The following is a 22,884-nucleotide window of genomic DNA, read 5'->3' as shown; positions in this document are numbered from 1 at the left end:
ATATTTAGTCATAATAATAAGTACAAATATATACAATTCTAAAAAAACACAGCTCTGACCTACTGTGTTGAAATCAGGGGACTTTGCACATGTCACATGAGAGTCACATGAGAGTGTTGAGAGGGTTGATTGATTAGGTCAGATAAGGAGCTGGTTTACAGTGGCCATTGTTATAGAATAGTGCTAAAGCCTGTGTTTCCACATTTAAGAATACGCAAGTCACATGATTAATCAACGGAAGGTTTCACCCACATGGGTAGACCAACCCATATAAATAGAGTGGATGCTTGCTGAACAGGAGTGTGTTCTGCATGCATCAGTGTTACTTGTGACCAGGGTGTTATTGCTGTGTTTGTCATTTTCCATTATGAGCGCCGAGGGACTGACGGTAAGAATTGAGAGCGTGTTTACACGGCGATAAATGTTTATATTTCTGATATGTTTTATAGTTGTGTGTGTATATCTCATGTCAGTAATTTGTCGTTGTGTTGTTGTTTACGTGACCTCTTCTCTTTACTTCCAGGTTGTGATGAATTTGCCCAGTACAGGAGGTCAGCGGTCTTCTGCCTCTGCTGCTCTGCTGTACGCCGGTCCAGCAGACATGGCCTGTGATTTCTGCACCGGAGCCAGACGTCACAAAGCTCTCATGTCTTGTCTGGTGTGTCTGGTCTCTTGCTGTGAGACTCACCTCCAGCCTCACTACAATTTTCCTGTGTTGAAGAAGCACAAGCTGGTCCCAGCCACCAACAAACTGCAGGAGAAGATGTGCTCCAGTCATGACAAGCTGATGGAGGTGTTCTGTCGCACAGACCGCCAGTGTATCTGCTATCTGTGCACCATGGATGAACATAAGGGCCATGACACGGTGCCAGCTGCTGCAGAGAAGGCAGAGAAACAGGTAGGACCACCATCACTTGAAGACAAATCATAAGATAGAGCATGTTTTCAAGATAGAAGCAGAACTAAATGACCATGTCAGAGACATAAAATGCACAAGAAAAACCTTTCATGAATGGTATTTAATGTCCATTAATCTTGCCCCTGCAAAAGTGTATTTTGAGGAAGTTACAAAGTTGATTTAAGATGATTGAATCCAAACTAAACTGTCTCAAATATCTCTAGTTTTTACCCTGTATCCTGGCTATATTAATAGTTATCTTTCTCCTGATTGGATAGAATCAGTGATGGAAAAAGTAATCAAATGTTTTACTTAAATCTACAAAGTAACTAGTAACTAAAGTTTTCACATAATTGTAGTGGAGTAAAAGTACAATATTTGCCTCTGAGATGTAGTGGATTAGAAGTAAAAATACTGAAAACTGGAAATACTCAAATAAAGTAAAAACATCTCAAAATTGTACTTAAGTACAGTACTTGAGTAAATGTACTTAGTTACTTTACACCACTGGATAGAATTGGTATCCCGACTTGAAAATGTGCTTTGTTTACAAGCCAAACTGTCTCTTCCTGTTTCTTGCAGAAACAGCTGGTAACAATTCAGGAGGAAGTCCAGCAGAAGATCCAGGAGAAAAAGAAGGAGCTGAAAGACCTGAGACAGGTCCTGGAGGCCCTGAACGTGAGCTGATATTATGATAATAGTTCATGTTCTTGTGTTTACTGTGATGCTATATGGATGAGACAGTGCCTTGTGTCATCAGAAGCACTAAAGCAGTGGTTCTCAAACCTTTGCATGTCAAGGACCCCCAATTAATTATGTATTTGGCTGTGGACCCCCATTTGAAAATACTTGTGTGCCAGCAACCCACATTATAATATTTGTGTTGTGCAAAATGTCAATTCTCAAAGATTTTTTGTAATGAGCAGATCTACAAGCTCACAAAGCATTTCCCTTTGTCTTGGTTCATTCTGGTTCTTGTCAGATCATTCCTGTACCTGATTGTTCGTGGAAAGAAGCTTTTTTGCAGTCTATTGCTAGTAGCGTTGAGACCCTAATAGGCGTTTTCCATGCGGCAACATCTCAAACAGTCTGTGGTTGGGATGGTTTTGATCTTTGATGATTTGAAAATAGCAGATCTGTCCATATATCTGCTATTTTCAAAAATAAATTGAACAACATTATGGATTGTTTTTGAAACACTTTAACAACACACTCTGTGTGTGTGTGTGTGTGTGTGTGTGTGTGTGTGTGTGTGTGTGTGTGTGTGTGTGTGTGTGTGTGTGTGTGTGTGTGTGTGTGTGTGTGTGTGTGTGTGTGTGTGTGTGTGTGTGTGTGTGTGTGTGTGTGTGTGTGTGTGTGTGTGTGTGTGTGAAGCAGAGCTCTGCAGAAGCAGCAGTGGAGGCCAGTGACAGGATCTTCAGTGAGATGATGGTCTCCATTGAGAGAAGACGCAGTGAGCTTAAAGAACTGATCAGAGATCAGCAGCAGACTGCAGTGGCTCAGACTGAGGCTCTCCTGAGGCAGCTGGAGGACCACATGGAGCAGCTGGAGAGGAGACATGCTGACCTGGAGGAGCTGTCCAACACTGATGACATCATCACTTTCATTCAGGTTCCACATGGCATTTTACTGTTTGGTTTTGACTCATTTAGGAGAAATCAGCTTCATATTTCATCTCATTCCATCATATCATATTACATTACATTACATCATAGTATATTACATGACATGGCATAACATGACATTATTAATGCTGGTAGTTACTAATACTAATATAGTTCTAGTATACAGTAGTTGTACAGACCACAATAACATTGTCAGAATTAGGCCTGTCACAATTATTACATAATTGCCTAATCACAATTATTTTCTACCATTGTCATAATTGTAAACATTTTCGAAAAATAGCAGATCTACAAGGGTGTGTGTGTGTGTGTGTGTGTGTGTGTGTGTGTGTGTGTGTGTGTGTGTGTGTGTGTGTGTGTGTGTGTGTGTGTGTGTGTGTGTGTGTGTGTGTGTGTGTGTGTGTGTGTGTGTGTGTGTGTGTCTGTCAGCTCCACCAATTGTGATCAATGTACTAATCCATTGATCTCTTGGTTTAATGTTCTTCCATCCCTGTCTATACTGGTTTACTTGTATCTCTCCAGAGTTTCCAGTCTCTCTCCAGTTCCAGTGGATCTCCAGTCTCACCCAGTGTGGTCATCTGTCCTCTGAGGTCCTTCATAGATGTGATTGATGTGGTGTCTGGTCTGAGAGACCAACTAGACAACATCCTGAAGACAACTTGGCCAGAGATATCAAAGAGAGGTGAGATTTAAATGTGTTTCTTGTTTTTCTAACCAGCCATCATAGTAAACATGGATTGATGAAGTCAGAAGGCAACTGGAGATATTTGAACTGGAGCAGACTGATGGTACACAGGTTGGCTGTCTGTCAGATTGAACAGTAACATTGAAGAATTTAAGCAAGAATATTTATCAAAGGAGAGGTTAGGGTTAGATTTAAATGTCTTTATTGTGTTTTAACCGGCCCCTATTCTGTACATTACATTTCTAAGTGTTGAAACAGTTTGTACAGGTGGAAGTATGTCTGGGAAGGCTACTAAAGCCTGTAGTATGGGAGGCAAAAGTTGATTTAAGATGATTGGATCCAAACTAAACTTTCTTAAATCTCACTAGTTTTTAACCTGTATCCTATATGAGTTCTCTTTCTCCTGATTGGATAGAATCAGTGATGGAAAAAGTAATCAAATGTTTTAGGGATGTCCGATTTTAACGGCCTCCCGATATTATCGGCCGATATTAGCATAAAAATTCGGGAAAATATCGGTATCGGTTTTTGAAAAAAAAAATGTTTTTTTTTTTTTTTGGCTTTATAAATAAGTTACAGGAGTTCTTACTGTATATGGTGTGTGTGATATGAAATTTGAGCTTACCCTAATCACAATAATCCCCGCATATGTCGGTATCGGTTGATATCGGTATCGGTAATTAAGAGTTGGACAATATCGGTATATCGGTTATCGGTAAAAAAGCCAATATCGGACAACCCTAAAATGTTTTACTTAAATCTACAAAGTGACTAGTAACTAAAGTTCTCACATAATTGTAGTGGAGTAAAAGTACAATATTTGCCTACTTAATTACAGTACTTGAGTAAATGTACTTAGTTACTTTACACCACTGGATAGCATTGGTATCCTGACTTGAATGCTATATGTTGTACAATTCAGGAGGAAGTCCAGCAGAAGATCCAGGAGAAAAAGAAGGAGCTGAAAGATCTGAGACAGGTCCTGGAGGCCCTGAACGTGAGCTGATATTATGATAATAGTTCTTGTTCTTGTGTTTACTGTGATTATATATGGATGAGACAGTGCCTTGTGTCATCAGAAGCACTAAAGCAGTGGTTCTACCAGTGGTTGGCTGTGGACCCCCATTTGAAAATACTTGTGTGCCAACAACCCACATATAATATTTGTGTTGTGCAAAATGTCAATTCTCCTAAGATTATTTGTAATGAGCAGATCTACAAGCTCACAACGTGTCGTGATGTGTTTTTAACTTGTAGAGCGGCTATTTTCAAATAGCTGATGTATATAGGATTATGGTTGGTTAAACTAATTTTAAGGCTATATTAACACATTTTGCTGGGGACGCCCTGGAACCCCCTGGGGAACCACTGCACTAAAGTACCCAGAATGACAGTAAAGAATCCAGGCCACGAATTCTTATGTTGTGACTGAATTTATTCCTGTAGGCTCACGCTGTATGTTTTACATGCCTGAAGTCAGCAGTAAAGTCTATTGGATTTGACCCTTTGTGTGGACATTGAAATCCTTTACAATGTCATGATGACCTTTACTGTTTTCCTGTGTCTCCAGTTTTACGTCCAGCGGAGCCTCAGACCAGAAAGGACTTTTTACAATGTGAGTCCATGTTGATGCAGGTTCTGAACGTTGAAGTTTCATTCTGATATGTTGTTATTTAAAGCTCTAATGAGTTTGATCTGAGAGACTAACTCTAAAAACTATAAGGTTCATGAGGTTTGATTTTTTTCTTTTGTCGTTTGTTCTCACAGATTCCTCTCCTCTGTCTCTGGACATGAACACAATAAACACAAAGCTCTCCCTGTCAGAGGAGAAGAGGAAGATGACTTATACATATCAACGACAACCTTACCCTGATCATGCAGAGAGATTTACTGACTGCCAGGTGATGTGTACAGAGGGTCTGTCTGAACGTTGTTACTGGGAAGTAGAGTGGAGTGGTGGAGGGGTTGATATAGCAGTCTGTTATAAAGACATCAACAGACAAAACTACTACTTTGGAGAAAATTATAAATCCTGGTGTTTACAGTGCTCTGATAAAAACTACAGTTTCAAACACAACAGTGTTGACACTAAAGTGTCAGGGCCTTTCTCCTCCAGAGTGGGGGTGTACCTGGATCACAAGGCAGGTACTCTGTCCTTCTACAGTGTTTCTGACACAATTACCCTCCTACACACAGTTCAAACCACGTTCACACAACCTCTCTATCCAGGGATATGGCTTTGGTATGGAGCTACAGCAGAGCTGTGTAAGACATGGTAGACATGTTAAGAATACTGATGATGATATTCAGTTGAAAACTTAGTTTTCTTCATTTGATGATAGAGTCTCTTCTAGATAAAGCATGTGTAAGAATGATGTGTACAGTATACTACACCATCATGATCAATACATCCATTGTCTTCTGTTCATTGCATTTCTTTAACCCATTCAAACCGGGAACGAGTCTGTGTAACCACTCTATCCATGTTTTATACTTTGGCTATTCAAAAAATAGCAGATCTACGAGCTCATAGCGCGGCACTCGTTGCCGCGCTATGAGCTCGTATATCTGCTATTTTTCGAAAAATCTTGGAAGATTTGTGCAAATCTTTGAATATACTGTATGTGTTTTAAAGGCATAGTTCTCCCCAAAAACTACTTATTTTCTAACAATTACACACCCCATGAAGCCTTGAATTCATGGATTTATTTTTGTTTTTGTCTCATTCCTGAGCCAATAATTTGATGACTGTGTTTATTTCCGGTAGGAGACACAAAGAGTCTACTTTGTGTCTCCTACCGGATACATTAGCATCTTTTCGCCGGTAATCAAAATATTGGCTTAGGAATGCGACAAAAAAATATATAAATCCATGAATTCAAAGCTTCATGGGGTGTACAATTGATAGAAAATAAGTCATTTTTGGGTGAAATACTCCAGCGGACATTTTTAACTCCGATCTGTGCTTCTGATTTAGAAGACATTTGTAGAATCCCCCAGAAGCAAAGATTTGAGTTACAAATGTTTGCATTAAAAAATACATATATTCAAAGATTAAAGCACACATTTTCAAAAAGTAGCAGATCTACAAGCTCATAGCGCGGCACTCGGTGCCGCGCTATGAGCTTGTAGATCTTTAACTTTTTTAATATCTAATTAAATCTTAAAATGACACTGACAGATGTGTTCCCGGTCTTAATGGGTTAATAAGCCTGCTGCAGACAATCATTATACAGTATGCCCTGTTATCTTGTTGATATTACTACAGAGCCCTCTGTCAGTCTGTGTAGATTGGTTATACTGAATGTAGTGGTTCTCAAACTGTGGGTCTGGACCTCCAGGGGGTCCCCAAATGATGATGATATGCATAATGTGCAACATTGTTTTCTCACTCAACAGTAAACAAACCAACATACAGTATGTATAGTGTATACAGGGTATCTGCACATTTCTAAAGTGACAATGTAAGGACTTTTAAGACATATTGAATACCTCTAAAAAATTCAATTAAAACATGGTATTACTGCGTCAAAAGTAATCAACAAACTATACTATAAAAACTGGTCAAACATTGGCCAAATATTACCTGACTTAGAGACAGAAAATTTGAAAATAGCTGATCTACAAGCTCACAACACCTTGCGAGGCGTTGTGAGCTTGTAGATCTGCTATTTTCACAATATCAATGGAGTTACACTAAATGTAATGCTTCTACTCCTGCAATTCCAAGTGCTTGTCAGGGTGGGTGGTCCCCTGTTCAAATATGATTCTTTTCAGGGGTCCCCAGTTCAAATATAATTCTTTACAGGGGTCCCCAGTTCAAACATTATGTTGGGGGGTCCCCAGTTCAAATAGTATTATTCTGGGAGGTCGCGGCCTGAAAAGTGTGAGAACCACTGGTGTAATGTCTTACTCCTCAATGTGTCAATAGGGTATTGTGTGTCAACGGTTAATCGATTTAATCATTTATAAACATATGTGTAAAAGTCAAACTTGTGTCTATGCTACATTGTTCCTGCACAATGATAATAATTAAATATTAAACATAGTGTAAATATAATGCTGAGTTTGCTTTTATCCACTTTCTATGTTTTACTAATTGTACATTTAAACAATGTTGCCAGTAATCTTCAATACATGTTCTATATACATGTAATGACTTTCCATCACAGGCTTCCACACATAGATTCATAATGAATGACATCATTGACATGACATATCATGGGTTAATGACTCATTAACTTTGGATTACAACTGGACTTTGTATCATTTATTACTTATTTTCCCCGTTGCACAATGATGAATGAACCGTCTCTTTTCTTCAGTCAGTTTATTAGAACTTCTTCAGCAAAATAGAAGACGTTTTCAAGTTCACATCACTTCCTCAATAGTACAATAGACCAGTGGTGTAAAGTAACTAAGTACATGTACTCAAGTACTGTACTTAAGTACAATTCAGAGTTTTTTTTACTTTACTGTAGTACTTCCCATTTTCAATACTGAACATTTTATTGGACAGAAATGTAAAAACAGCACGAGTACAGTCAAACACTTTGTCTAAAAGGATAACACCACAAAAGTCCTTGCGGTCTTGTTTCCATTGGGGTTCTAGGTACTGGGGGCATTGACCCTTTGACTATCTTAAAACTACGTCCCATCACTCAAATACCCCTTACTTGCCTCTGAGATGTAGTGGAGAATTAATAGTCACTAAGTCAGTCAATAGGCTGTTGTTTATCTATAACCCAGTGGTTCTCAACCTGTTCAGGCCGTGACCCCCAAAAATAATCATAATTGAACTGGTAACAGACTGTACAATGAAAGATTATAGGCCTTTAAATTGGGTAATTTAGCAAAGTGTTAAAACTGTACGTTACAAAATACGGTAGTTGATCTGCAGTGAAGCTATTTTCACTATTTTAAAATGGTTTTCAAAATAAAAAAATAAGATAAGTCGTAAGACGTCGTGCAAAATAAGGAATATGTTTGATAAAGTGAGTGATACAGACAGCACAGCTGTAAAAAAAAATCACACCCAGTGTGAAGAGGGTGGTGCCTTTGATGAGCCCCGTATTGACCCCCGTATTGATGTTGTCATCAATGTTTGTTTATTGGACATACATACATACATACATACGGACAAAGCCAGATATAGGAGTGGTTGGCACCACTCAAAAATGAATAAAAATAAGATAGGGGCGTCCGCTGGCCTGGTGGTCCAGGTGCATACCACATATGCTGGTAGTCCAGCTTGACAGCGTGTGGCGGGTTCGACTCCCGGTCCCGACGACCTTTGCTGTATGTCATCCTCCCATCTCTCTCCCCATTTCCTGTCAGCCTACTATCCTATCAATAAAGTCAGAAAAAGCCCCAAAAAATATCTTAATAATAATAATACTTGACCCTATTATAAATGAGTCTAGTGTGTGTATCAAATTCATGCAGTTTTAACATAATTCACCACTATGTGTTTCAAGTTTCAATTCAAACATCCAGTGTGTGGCCCTTCACTCACTTTATCAAAGTCAGTTTGGCCCCTATAGAAAAATGTCCAGTGAAGTCAAGACCTACAAAACCAAAACATCTGGGGGGAAAATGATTGTTTTTCTAAAAACATCATTCAATCATAATATCTCAGAATGTGACATATTATGCATGCACAGTAGACTAATGATTATATTTCAGAAACTGATTCCCTGGGAAATACATATTTCAAAAATGATGGCAGACGCTTATCATGTTTATTAACCACTTAAACCCCATATGGGTAACCAGAGTCCCTCAGGGCTCAATACTAGTGTCTTTTTTCTGTTTTGGGTTATTGTGGGGAAAGCTTTCGCTGAAAATAGCCGATCGACAAGCTCACAACGCGTCACAGCGCGACACGTTGTGAGCTTGTCGATCTGCTATTTTCTGTGACCACTATACGGATGTTGGGGTTTTTAAGTGGTTAGAAATAATATTGAATATAGAAGTCCTAAGTATATTTGCTGTTTTGTTTTGTTTATTTAGTCACAAGCTCTCTTTGATGCTTTTCATCAGTTAAACAATTATGAAAATCATAGACAGACTTAAAGGACCACTTCCCTGCTTTTGAACCCAAATCCTGTTTTTATGAAGTCGAGGACAAAATAAAGATGATTTGGCAGGGCTTCTATGATTTTATTTTGAATTTGGAATGTTTACTCTGTGACATCACAGGGTGAACCTCAGTTCCTCCTATAGACTACTTGGATTACAGTGTTTCCTGTATACTGTAGTTCCAGTATTGTACAACACCCTGGTTTAAACAAACCATTTTAAACAAATTTCAAATAGTTCTCATGTAGTATCTCATGTGTGTACGCTCCAAGAACACATGCCTCCTGGAAGTAGACCTCAAAGAGAGAGTGATTAAAATAAAATAAAAGCTGAACATAACCCAAAGGAACTTCCTGTATTAGCCTGTTTTTATCCAACTTTACACAACAGTCAACATGCATGTGTGTGTTTTCACTTTAGTGAGGGAGGATAGGAGTGGTTTTGGAAGGGCTAGTTGCTGCTGCTAGTTGCTGCTCTAGTTGAAATATGAATTAATATACAGTGGGAATCAATCCAGAGGAACACATACTTCTGTCCATTATTATTTCCGTTCATAGGATGACAATTTCAAATATTATCTCTTTCCCATCCACAAATAGTGCTGCTGTCCCTATTTTGGCCATGTCATTAAACTAAAATATGATTTATTTTCACTACTTTTGTGCAACAGTGTCACATCACGAAGTAGGGTATTATGTTAAGAAAAAGAATAATGTAAAGTTGAAATATGGAGATAACGGTTTTCTATTAAAACATTCATAATAAGATGTACTTTTCATGTCATTTTCAAGAGCTGTGGACATCTATTGTTATTTACCAAGAGATACAACAAACACTGTTCTGTTTGTTTGATAGTGTCCTCAAACTAAATATTTTACACTCTGATATTTTCTCTAGAAAAAATGTGTCCATTTGTATTGACAGCTAAAATCCTGCATGGCTATAGGCAAACAATTGGTGAACGCTGCCCCCTTGTGTCCAAAGTGAAACATAACCTAAAACAGAATCCCATGCAACTTTGCATTCACACTATTGTTTAACAAATGCATTCAATTCTCACTGGAAATGATCGACACAGTGAGGCCTGAAAAGAGAAGGTTACTGATTATTATGAGCTCCTATTCAGAGGTCTGAGAGTGTTTTTAATGAATGGTTTATTTTTTGGTTTTCCTTCTAAAATGGTTTTCCTTCCAGAATACAGTAGCCTGCTTGCATAGTGTCTGTTGCTTTGCTGTGAAAGAACATGAGGTGTTGTTAACCGTTCCGTTGTTGAACAGAGATTTAATATATTCCATTTCCTCCTTTAATGCTGACCTTTTCTTAATCATTAATGAAGTTGTAATTAAATTACACTAGAAGGTAACAGACTGTACAATGAAAGATTATGGGCCTTTAAATTGGTCTTTACACCTAGGAAAGTGTTAAAACTGCACGTTACAAAACACAGTATAGCTGATCTACAGTGACACTACTGTATAATAAAGAATACCTAATAGGATTAGTCATAAGACAAGACACCATGCAAAACAGGGAATATGTTTGATAAAGTGAATGATACAGACAGTACAGCTGTACAAAAACAAACATGAAAAATACAAAAGTTGAATTTGACAATGCTGCTGGCATTTCTCTCACTTAATTGTAGGAACTTAATCTTGTTTCCTGAAATAACACACAATGAATAATTCTAGGAACACTTCAGGTGTAACTTCAGTTGTGAGCAATTTTTGTTTTACTGTATATGGTTGTGAGAGGACAACAAAAGGATGCAGATGACAAGCAATGACACAACAGCAATAAGACATCACTGAAATGACCCTGAAAGGTTTCCCCTTTATTATGATCGAGTTCACTGTTCGTCTTGCCATGACATATTTGTAATCCTAGAGAGTATTAGAGTGTTTCACTATAATATATGAGCTCACTGGAGTCTGGAGGAAGTGGAGAGAGTGTGGAACTAGTGAGAAGGTCGAGATATTTTACTAAAATTCTCATTTTCTGCCATACTTTACCCCAAATAAATACCCCTGATTATCTTGTAACCTCGTGTCACCACCACCAGGCTTTTCCACATGGAGGGGAAATGATGGTGTAGTGTGAGAGTCCAGCTGTACAACGTTCAACCACAAGCTGAACCTGTTTGTGCTACACATTCACTGTCTGTCCCTTTAAAAACCACTGCCTCCTGCAAACATCCAGGAAGTCCCTCCCTTTGACTCTCCTACTTTCCTTCTGAAGAAACGAAACTCAGAGCTGTTGTTTTCTCTCTCAGTCTCTCTTCAGAGTAAACCAGAGTGTTGTGTGTTTTCTCTCAGTGTGAGTGTGGTTGTCAGTGAAATGGCAGAACAGCAGGAGAAGCAACAGACATGTGATCTGGACCAGGACCAGTTCTGTTGTTGTTCTGTCTGTCTGGACCTTCTAAAGGAACCAGTGGCTCTACAGTGTGGACACAATTACTGTAGAAGCTGTATTGAGGGTTACTGGGACCAGTATGAGGAGACTGGAGTCTACAGCTGTCCCCAGTGCAGAGAGAGCTTCAGTCCCAGACCTGTTCTGAGGAAGAACACCTTGCTGGCTGAGGTGAGATGACCTTACAAGTTACAACCACACATTAAACTACATGTTCTGATACACAAAACTCCTTGTTGACTATTGTGATAGATGGTAGTTATACTATATGTTGGTTACTTACTACACATTATGTTATGTATGTTGATAATGTCCACAAATACTAAGAACTGTTAGACCAGTGGTTCTCATAAGTGGGGTCTGGGAACCCCCAGGGGTCCATGAGGGGGTTCCAGGGGGTCCCTAACAAAATGTTTTAAAAGAGTATCACAGTCTGTTTAACCACTGTAACCCTATAGTACATCAGCTACAGTACTTGAAAATGACAGATCTACAAGCTCACAATGCATCGCAATGCGATATGCAATATTCTTTTTTGAAACTTTACCTACATAAATCTTGTATGGGGGTCCCTGGCACAAAATGTTTCCATATGGGGGTCCGTGGCCATTACTTTGGGGGTCCTCGACATGAAAAGGTTTGAGAACCACTGGTTTAAACAGATACTAGGTTTGATGGTGTCTTAGTTTCTTTGCAGTCTACATACTTACCTTATGCTGTCATTTTGTTGACTAGGGTAATTTACTCTGATCTTTGACTTGTTAGTCACTGGTTAATCATTAAACTCTAGCGTCCCTATTCTTGCCATGGCATTCACTGTAGGCAAACATAATAGCAGATACATGGTGGTTTCTAGTGATTAAGAGTGTCTGCTAAACGCTTACATTGTAAATGTTTTACCACAGACTGTAAAGCAATCAACTTTATGGAATGCAAAGTTCAGAACCACAGTTTTCAGATAATGTTACTATTATTATCAGATGAACTTACCTGTAATTTCTCACTGTGTTTATCACCATGAACCTCACAATGACTGTGTTGTATTTGTCATCAGTGAGTGACCTCCCCTCCTCTTCTCTTTACTTCCAGGTTGTGATGAAGCTGAGCAGTACAGGAGGTCAGCAGTCTTCTGTCTCTGCTGCTCTGCTGTACGCCGGTCCAGCAGACGTGGCCTGTGATTTCTGCACCGGAGCCAGACGTCACAAAGCTCTCATGTCTTGTCTGGCGTGTCTGGCCTCTTACTGTGAGACTCACCTCCAGCCTCACTACAATGTTCCTGTGTTGAAGAAGCACAAGCTGGTCCCAGCCACCAACAAACTGCAGGAGAAGATGTGCTCCAGTCATGACAAGCTGATGGAGGTGTTCTGTCGCACAGACCGCCAGTGTATCTGCTATCAGTGCCTCATGGATGAACATAAGGGCCATGACACGGTGTCAGCTGCTGCAGAGAAGACAGAGAAACGGGTAGGACCACGATCACTTTAAGATAAATCATGAGAGAGATCATGTTTTAAAGATAGAAGCAGAACTAAATTACCATGTCAGAGACATTAAAAGCAGAAATCAAGGTATTGTACAATAAAAAGTATTAAAGGATGAAGTACACTCATTTTGGACCCAATCAAAAACAAAGGCGATTGATATCTTTTCATTAATCATATTTCATGTCCATTAATCTTGCCCCTGTATTTTGGAGAAGTTATACAGTTGGTTTAAGATGTGTATCTAAATGAAACTGTCTCAAATCTCACTAGTTTTTTTTTTTTGTATCCTGTATGAGTTATCTTTCTCCTGATTGGTTATGTACATATTTTTTGTTTTGATTGTATTGCTGTATTGTGCTTTCTGCTTTGGCAATGTAAACGTATGTTTTCTCATGCCAATGAAGCCCTTTGAATTGATTGGATAGAATTGGTATCCTGACTTGAAAATGTGCATTGTTTAAAAGCCAAACTGTCTCTTCTTGTTTCTTGCAGAAACAGCTGGTGACAATTCAGGAGGAAGTCCAGCAGAAGATCCAGGAGAAGAAGAAGGAGCTGAAAGACCTGAGACAGGTCATGGAGGCCCTGAATGTGAGCTGATATTATGATAATAGTTCTTGTTCTTGTGTTTACTGTGGAAAGAGGAAAGATGGTGATGCTACGTATACTATGGATGAGACAGTGTCTTGTGTCATCAGAAGCACTAAAGCAGTGGTTCTTAAACCAATTAATATGTATTTGGCTGCAGACCCCCATTTAAAAATATGTTATGCCAGCAACCAAGATTAATGTTGTTAAAATGTTTCAAAATGATTCATTATTTTTTACATTCTCTCACAATTATTTGAAAATAGCTACAAACTCACAACGTGCCGCGATGCATTCGCCATGTTTTGGGAACTTGTAGAACGGCTATTTTCAAATACTGTAGCTGATGTCCTGAGGCCGATTCTAAAAAATGTATTTCTGAAAAACATATATTGCTATATCAGTGGTGCTCAACACCTTTTCATGTCAAGGATAACACTGTGTGTGTGTGTGTGTGTGTGTGTGTGTGTGTGTGTGTGTGTGTGTGTGTGTGTGTGTGTGTGTGTGTGTGTGTGTGTGTGTGTGTGTGTGTGTGTGTGTGTGTGTGTGTGTGTGTGTGTGTGTGTGTGAAGCAGAGCTCTGCAGAAGCAGCAGTGGAGGTCAGTGACAGGATCTTCAGTGAGATGATGGTCTCCATTGAGAGAAGACACAGTGAGCTTAAAGAACTGATCAGAGATCAGCAGCAGACTGCAGTGGCTCAGACTGAGGCTCTCCTGAGGCAGCTGGAGGACCACATGGAGCAGCTGGAGAGGAGACATGCTGACCTGGAGGAGCTGTCCAACACTGATGACATCATCACTTTCATTCAGGTTCCACACATGGCATTTTACTGTTTGGTTTTGACTCATTTAGGAGAAATCAGCTTCATATTTCATCTCATTCCATCATGTCATATTATATTACATTACATTACATCATAGTATATTACATAACATAACATGACATTATTAATGCTGGTAGTTACTAATACTAATATAGTTGCTAGATACAGTAGTTGTACAGACCACAATAACATTGTCAGAATTAGGCCTGTCACAAGTATTACATAATTGCCTAATCACAATTATTTGAGATCATCACAATTATTTTCCACAATTGTCATTATTGTAAACATTTTCCAAAAATAGCAGATCTACAAGATCAGCTTCTGAGCTTGTAGATTGTCTATTTCCACTATTTTGTCAAATATTTTGAAAGTATAACATTATTCAATATCTGCCCTGTACAATTTGTGTTCATAGATTGGAAAAGAAATGTATATTTTGATTTATATGCTCAATGCCAAAAACACAATCACATTGTTAATCGCAATTATTTGCATGAGAATTAGAGACACATTAAATCATCATTTATTACAGAGAACTTTTACTGATAGTTTGTGTACAGTTTTACTGTGTGTGTGTGTGTGTGTGTGTGTGTGTGTGTGTGTGTGTGTGTGTGTGTGTGTGTGTGTGTGTGTGTGTGTGTGTGTGTGTGTGTGTGTGTGTGTGTGTGTGTGTGTGTGTGTGTGTGTGTGTGTGTCTCAATGTACCAATTTATTGATCTCTTGGTTTAATGTTCTTCCATCCCTGTCTATACTGGTTTACTTGTCTCTCTCCAGAGTTTCCAGTCTCTCTCCAGTTCCAGTGGATCTCCAGTCTCACCCAGTGTGGTCATCTGTCCTGTGAGGTCCTTCACAGATGTGATTGATGTGGTGTCTGGTCTGAGAGACCAACTAGACAACATCCTGAAGACAACTTGGCCAGAGATATCACAGAGAGGTGAGATTTAAATGCGTTTCTTGTTTTTCTAACCAGCCATCATAGTAAACATGGATTGATGAAGTCAGAAGGCAACTGGAGATATTTGAACAGGAGCAGACTGATGCAGGGTCCCCACAGTCATGAAATTCCTGGAAATATTTTGAAATTAGAAAAAGCTTTTTCCAGTCCTGGAAAAGGTTTGGAATGTATCAAGGGTCCTGGAAAATATTTGGCTATGCATTGTTTTTGGCTATTGATTTTGTTAATAAAAAACATTTTCCAAAACATGTATAACATTACACAAAATATGTAACATAAGTCGTTTTTTTGCCGAACGGGCTGCATGAATGCAGCCCGTTCGGCAAATGTGTATACCGAATGTGAGATCTACAAGCTCACAATGTGCTGCTGCGTGATGCGTAGTTAGCACATTTGGCACACAATTTGGAATGGAATTATACCATTCTATATTCTATGTGTTTTCTTGGCTACACACATCTGGGGCAATAAGCGGGTGCCGTGACACAAGTCCAGAGGTGCCACAGAATACTTTGATGATATTTGGAATTGACCAATTCTCTTAAACCACTTACACCACATCTCTAAGACGAAAATAGCAGATCTACAAGCTTGTCATTGTCAGCTTGTAGATCAGATTTTTTGGTAATTGTTCCCCACAGAATAGAGATGCTGGGGTTCAAGTGTATCTTAGGGGGGAAGATGTATGTACTCATTTTATGTATATGACATAAATGTAAGGTGCTATAGTATGAAAAAGGTTATTTACAGGGTTAAATGTACCAACTACCATGGTGTTTTATGTTATACAGTACTGTTTGAATGGGATGTAAACGCTGTGGGGGAAGCTTGTGGCATGTGTTGTGCACTCCCTGGGGGGACAGACTGCACTTGCCTGCTGGTTATGATCGATATAAAGCCTTGTATCGACATAATCATCTTTTAACTATTGTTATATACATCTAAGTTGTATTCATACTTACATTGGAAGTATGAGTACCTGAGTCTGGATTCATTAGCAATGGTGGTCTGTGAAAAAAGTACGGCAGTCTTAAAGTCCTACTGTGTAACTTTTTCAGTGAAGTTATTTTTGACATGCTCTTTCACTGGTCCATTTTCACTATAACCCCCACATACTGTAAAGGTGTTTTTTGTCCTAGAGTGTCTGCCCTGACACTCGTGCCAAAATGATGCGGGCATAGGAAATGTATTGATCCCTTTTAAAATAAATACATAATGGTTTCTGAAAGTTGTTGGTATTCCAAAATAACGTCAGTGCTAGGACGCTGCAGCATTCATTTTGGACCGGTACTTTTGTTTCAAACTGAATTCTGAGAATCAGACAACAACTAACGGAGGTGTCGCCAAAAAAGACGAAAATGAATGTTACACAGTAGGACTTTAAAGAATCTGTAGTGTCCCATTATACCCAGTCAGTTAAGATGTTGTTTTGTCTTGTCTTGTACAGCCTTTGGCTTGTCTACATTTGGCACATCTGGCTCTGCTTCAAAAGCTCTGACACTTGTTTTGTTCTCCCAAAGATGCTGCTGCGGTTCCAAAGCCAGAGTTCTCCTTCATGGGTAGCACCACCCCGGCCCCCAGCAGTGTATTCGTCTTTGCTGCGGCTGCTAACTCCACTCCAAGTAGGTGGCTTTTTGTGGCATCCACAGTTTGACTTGAGCTTCCTCTCTTAAAGGATCAGTTTCCTGCTGGATTTCATAATGAAGAAACTGTTGGATTAAAAAAAGAACAGATCTACAAGCTCACAACTTGTTGCAGCATGATGCGTAGTTAGCGTGTAGATCTGTTCCTTTGTCACGTGACACCAACTTGTCCAGTGCAACCTAACTATTGAGAGCAACATGTAAATCGTCGGTGATGAAGCGTAAGCAATTACTCAATAGTTATATCGGTTGAACTAGTAGTATCCACAATGCCTGGGAAATGTGCTTTTAATAATTTGTGGCTTACGAAAAATATAAAGACTGACTAAAGCGAGAAGCGAGAAGCGGACCATAATCGAGCTGGCTGCAAGTTATGCATCAAAACATTTGATGTTGGGAACATGGGGGAATCGGCACTGGTCAACCATGAGAAAAGCTAAAAACATCTCAAACTCCAAAAGGCTGCTCAACAGACTGCGGGTGTCGGCACGTATTTCACGCCTGATGTAAGGCCAAGTCCTACTGTTTCTTGTACTACGGCAAGACAACAACCCACGCTCAACCAGTCCATCGCAAAAGGAAAATGGAAAAAAAGGGCAAATGGACTCGGGTTCTGGAGGCTCAAACATGTATGGCTGTACATTTCCAATGAAACTATTTGGGGCAGCCATTCTTCTGTGATTTGAATGAGACCGGGCGAGTCAACAGCAGCCAGCTACAACCAGGCTGCAACGCTTGTCTTCCGTGTGGGCGTGGCACACACACACACACACACACACACACACACACACACACACACACACACACACACACACACACACACACACACACACACACACACACACACACACACAGGCGTGGGCGAGCGTGTGAGTTTGACGCGCACGCACACACACACACGCAGGCGTGCGCATCAAACGCGCGAGCGCATACACACACACACACACGAACGAGAGACTCGGTGGAGGAAATCCTGGTGACGCGACGTTAGGACGAGACCCTCTTTGGACGAAGCTGAGGCGAGAGATACTTCCTTGAGTGGGCGTGGCTTCAGATACTGTCCTGGACACGCCCCTAAAGTCCAAGGCAGAGACAAGAGACCAGAGAGACCAGACAAATATTGCATTGTATTTCATCCATTTTGAAACATAAGTTTCTAAACTTTGCGATTTTTTTCACCATTCAAATTTGGTCTGTTGGTTAATAACACATTACTCTGAGGTGTGACAAACTGGGAATACATATTGTATCATTAAGTGTGCCTGCCATGTAATGGCAAAACACTTGTTGTATTCCGCCATACTTAAGTTTTATTTATCCTTGCAAAACGTTGTCCATCCGTAACTGCTACACGGTTTACACTACCCCGGCAATAAATACATCAAAACGTGCGGCTTGGCCGGGAATCGTGTGCTCGGAAGTCTTTTTGCCGTTAAGCATTACCATTGCGACGTTATTCGCAAAAAACTACGAAACCCCGGCCCTTTCGGCTGCACGCGGCGCCCCAAATACTACTCCTCCCACACGGTTTACACGTCCCTGGCAATGTATACATCAAAACGTGCGGAACGACCGGGCCAACCAGGCTATTACTTTTCTAGCCGTTTCGCAATACCACGGCGACGTAATCGGCAAAACCACGTAGCCGCGGCCCCTTTTTAGTCCCCCACTCAAACCCATGTTAAAAAAAAACCTTTACAGATCCGGTTCAGAGTGCAGGTTACACTGTTTAACAGTCTGAGGTCCTCTCCTCTCCTCTTATTGGCCACACGTCCAACTGGTTATCAAAGAGGGGTCAGGGGACCCCCAACCACCTAGCCACGCCCCCTTTTAGTCCCCCATTCAAACCCATTTAAAAAAACAAAAACGTACAGATCCGGTTAAGAGTGCAGGTTACACTGTTTAACACTGTGTGGTCCTCTCCTCTCCTCTCATTGGCCACAAATCTAACTGGTTGTCAAAGTCTTCCTATTGGCTGGCCTTTAAACAGCTATAACTCCAGATGACAGCATGCTACCGAGTCCAAATTTGGTGGGTGGACCTAATTTTTTTCTCCGAACTTTTTTTTTTACAAACTTTTTTGTTTTCCGGATGTGGATCTGTTCATTTCCGGTTTAAAAAGTGCCCAAAATGCTCCGAAACTTCGCGCACCCCCCCAAAGTGGGGGTCTGCGAACAAATGCATCAGACCCAAAAGTGGATTTATTCACTTCCGGTTTTGAAAAGTGCCCAAAATGCTCTGAAACATTGCCTACCCCCCCTATATGTAATGCTCAGTTTTTGCCTCAGAACACCAGAAGTGGGTGAAACAAGCACTTGAAACCATTCGAGTAATTGTTTATATATAAAGACAATTAATTGAATTTTTCTAAAACAATTTATTAGATGCACATTTTTTCCTTCAATTTTTCGGCTTTTTTATTTTCCTTTTTAAGCCTTTGGTTTATTTTTTATTCATTTTTTAATTCTTTTTTTTTGCTGCTTTTTTTGGGTGGTCCACCAAAATGGACCACCCAAAAACCTGTTAAGAGCACGTTTCAGACCATTTGGAGTCGATTGGTGGTACTTTGTAGTGACACTATTTTGAGTCTCCAGCCAGCTGCAGGCACACTTACATTTTCTTAGGAATTTTGTTTCTAGTGAGTCTTGTATTCCAGTGAGCTATGCTCTAGGATAGGTGGTGTAGCAAAACTTTGGCTCAACATTTTGAATGGAATTATGTTCTATGCTTTATTTTTGCTACACTGCCTGTCTTTGGGCATTGCACATAGGAGTAGGAGACTCATTTTTGTGCTGAATGATTGTTATATAGGCCTGGGAATTGGGTTAAATATTCTTAAAAGTTAAATATTCTGGAAAGGTTTTGGAAAAGCTTTGGAAATTCATTGGTAAAAATGTGTGGGAACCCTGCTGATGGTACACAGGTTGGCTGTCTGTCAGATTGGACAGAAACATTGAAGAATTTAAGCAAGAATTTTTCTCAAAGGAGAGGTTATGGTCAGATTTAAATGTATTTATTGTGTTTTAACCGGCCCCTATACTGTAAAATACATTTGAAACAGTTTGTACAGGTGGAAGTATGTCTGGGAAGGCTACTAAAGCCTGTAGTATGGGAGGCAGTAAATTAGTTTGACCTGTGTTTCATGTCACCCGCTACAGTATATAAATGCACCATTTACTATTTATTATTATTTATTATCATTTTTTAAATATTTTTGTTCTTAATAAATGATCTTGAGGAGTTCTCTCTCCTGATTGGATGAAATGTGTAACCCACCTGAAAATGTATTTTCTGAAGAGCTGGGGAGACAGCTGTTACTAAACAAACACTATAGAATAGCAATGATGCTATAATAGCTTTAACTTTTTGACAAAACCCTTGGAACTTCAGTTTAATCCATTCTTCAGTATGATGTCTGTCATATATGCTATATATGTGACTGTGCCTTTAAGAGAGCTACGTTACGACACTGCCGTAAAGCAGGTCTGTTGTATCTTTTACGTCAGTCGTATGTTGTGACCTCCTGTAGGCTCACGCTGTATGTTTTACATGCCTGAAGTCAGCAGTAAAGTCTGTTGGATTTGACCCTTTGTGTGGACATAGAAATCCTTTACAATGTCATGATGACCTTTACTGTTTTCTTGTGTCTCCAGTTGATGTTTTACATCCAGCGGAGCCTCAGACCAGAAAGGACTTTTTACAATGTGAGTCCATGTTGATGCAGGTTCTGAACGTTGAAGTTTCATTCTGATATGTTGTTATTTAAAGCTCTAATGAGTTTGATCTGAGAGACTAACTCTAAACACAATAAGGTTCATGAGGTTTGATTTTTCTTTTGTCGTGTGTTCTCACAGATTCCTCTCCTCTGTCTCTGGACATGAACACAATAAACACAGAGCTCTCCCTGTCAGAGGAGAAGAGGAAGGTGACTTATACAGATCAACCACAACCTTACCCTGATCATGCAGAGAGATTTACTGGGTACCGTCAGGTGTTGTGTACAGAGGGTCTGTCTGAACGTTGTTACTGGGAAGTAGAGTGGAGTGGTGTAGACGTTTGTATAGCAGTCTGTTATAAAGACATCAGCAGACAAAGCTACTTTGAAGACAATGATAAATCCTGGTGTTTACAGTGCTATGATAAAAACTACAGTTTCAGACACAACAGTGTTAACACTAAAGTGTCAGGGCCTTTCTCCTACAGAGTGGGGGTGTACCTGGACCACAAGGCAGGTACTCTGTCCTTCTACAGTGTTTCTGACACAATGACCCTCCTACACACAGTTCAAACCACGTTCACACAACCTCTCTATCCAGGGATAAGGCTTTATAGCTATGGAGATACAGCAGAGCTGTGTAAGACATGGTAGACATGTTAAGAATACTGATGATGATATTCAGCTGAAAACTTAGTTTTCTTCATTTGATGATAGATTGTCTCTTCTAGATAAAGCATGTGTAAGAATGATGTGTACAGTATACTACACCATCATGATCAATACATCCATTGTGTTCCGTTCATTGCATTTCTTTAACCCATTCAAACCGGGAACGAGTCTGTGTAACCACTCTAGCCATGTTTTATACTTTGGCTATTCAAAAAATAGCAGATCTACAAGCTCATAGCGCGGCACTCGGTGCCGCACTATGAGCTCGTATTTCTGCTATTTTTTCGAAACATCTTGGAAGATTTGTGCAAATCTTTGAATATATGTGTTTTAAAGGGATAGTTCACCCAAAAAAATACTTATTTTCTATCAATTACACACCCCATGAAGCCTTGAATTCATGGATTTATTTTTGTTTTTGTCTCATTCCTGAGCCAATAATTTGATGACTGTGTTTATTTCCGGAAGGAGACACAAAGAGTCTACTTTGTGTCTCCTACCGGATACATTAGCATCTTTTCGCCGGTAATCAAATTATGGGCTTAGGAATGCGACAAAAAAATGTATAAATCCATGAATTCAAAGCTTCATGGGGTGTGCAATTGATAGAAAATAAGTCATTTTGGGGTGAAATACTCCTTTAAAGCGAACATTTTTAACTGCGATCTGTGCTTCTGGGGGGGGGGGGGTCCCTGGAACAACAGATTTTGAGATGGGGGTCCGTGGCCAAATACATAAAGAAGACATTTGTAGAATCCCCCAGAAGCAAAGATTTGAGTTACAAATGTTTGCATTAAAATATATATATATATATTCAAAGATTTGCACAAATGTTCACACATTTTCAAAAAGTAGCAGATCTACAAGCTCATTATGAGCTTGTAGATCTGCTATTTTTTTAAATAGCTAAATAAATCTTAAAATGACACTGACAGATGTGTTCCCGGTCTTAATGGGTTAATAAGCCTGCTGCAGACAATCATTATACAGTATGCCCTGTTATCTTGTTGATATTACTACAGAGCCCTCTGTCAATCTGTGTAGATTGGTTCTACTGAATGTAGTGGTTCTCAAACTGTGGGTCTGGACCTCCAGGGGGTCCCCAAATGATGATATTATGCTTAATGTGCAACATTGTTTTCTCACTCAACAGTAAACAAACCAACATACAGTATGTAGTGTATACAGGGTATCTGCACATTTCTAAAGTGACTATTTAAGGACTTTTAATACCTATTGAATACCTCTAAAAAAACATGGCATTACTGTGTCAAAAGTAATCAAAAAACTATACTATAAAAACTGG

General features: G+C 39.6%; 3 protein-coding genes across 3 annotated transcripts; all 3 read left to right on the top strand.

The window, feature by feature from the left end:
- The first annotated feature begins 29 nt into the window (after positions 1-29).
- On the top strand, positions 30-21,747 carry LOC311035186 (tripartite motif-containing protein 16-like). The gene is made up of 6 exons (XM_084043263.1): positions 30-898; positions 1,481-1,576; positions 2,276-2,519; positions 3,035-3,205; positions 20,845-20,895; positions 21,046-21,747. Exons 1-6 carry the CDS (start codon positions 422-424, stop codon positions 21,558-21,560), a joined length of 1,554 nt encoding a protein of 517 aa, XP_083899389.1. The 5' UTR covers positions 30-421; the 3' UTR covers positions 21,561-21,747.
- On the top strand, positions 11,562-13,779 carry LOC311035070 (E3 ubiquitin/ISG15 ligase TRIM25-like; the record flags this gene model as incomplete). The annotated part of the gene is made up of 3 exons (XM_084043148.1): positions 11,562-11,869; positions 12,788-13,162; positions 13,675-13,779. Exons 1-3 carry the CDS (start codon positions 11,627-11,629, stop codon positions 13,777-13,779), a joined length of 723 nt encoding a protein of 240 aa, XP_083899274.1. The 5' UTR covers positions 11,562-11,626.
- Positions 14,042-17,202, top strand: LOC311035069 (uncharacterized protein; the record flags this gene model as incomplete). The annotated part of the gene is made up of 3 exons (XM_084043147.1): positions 14,042-14,576; positions 15,368-15,527; positions 17,069-17,202. The coding sequence occupies exons 1-3, from the start codon at positions 14,391-14,393 to the stop codon at positions 17,200-17,202; spliced, it is 480 nt and encodes a 159-aa protein (XP_083899273.1). The 5' UTR covers positions 14,042-14,390.
- Positions 21,748-22,884: the final 1,137 nt, after the last annotated feature.

The sequence above is a fragment of the Gymnoscopelus microlampas genome, assembly GCF_963454915.1.
Source record: "Gymnoscopelus microlampas genome assembly, chromosome: 19".
Lineage (NCBI taxonomy): Eukaryota > Metazoa > Chordata > Actinopteri > Myctophiformes > Myctophidae > Gymnoscopelus > Gymnoscopelus microlampas.
This window is presented reverse-complemented; position numbering and strand designations above follow the sequence as displayed.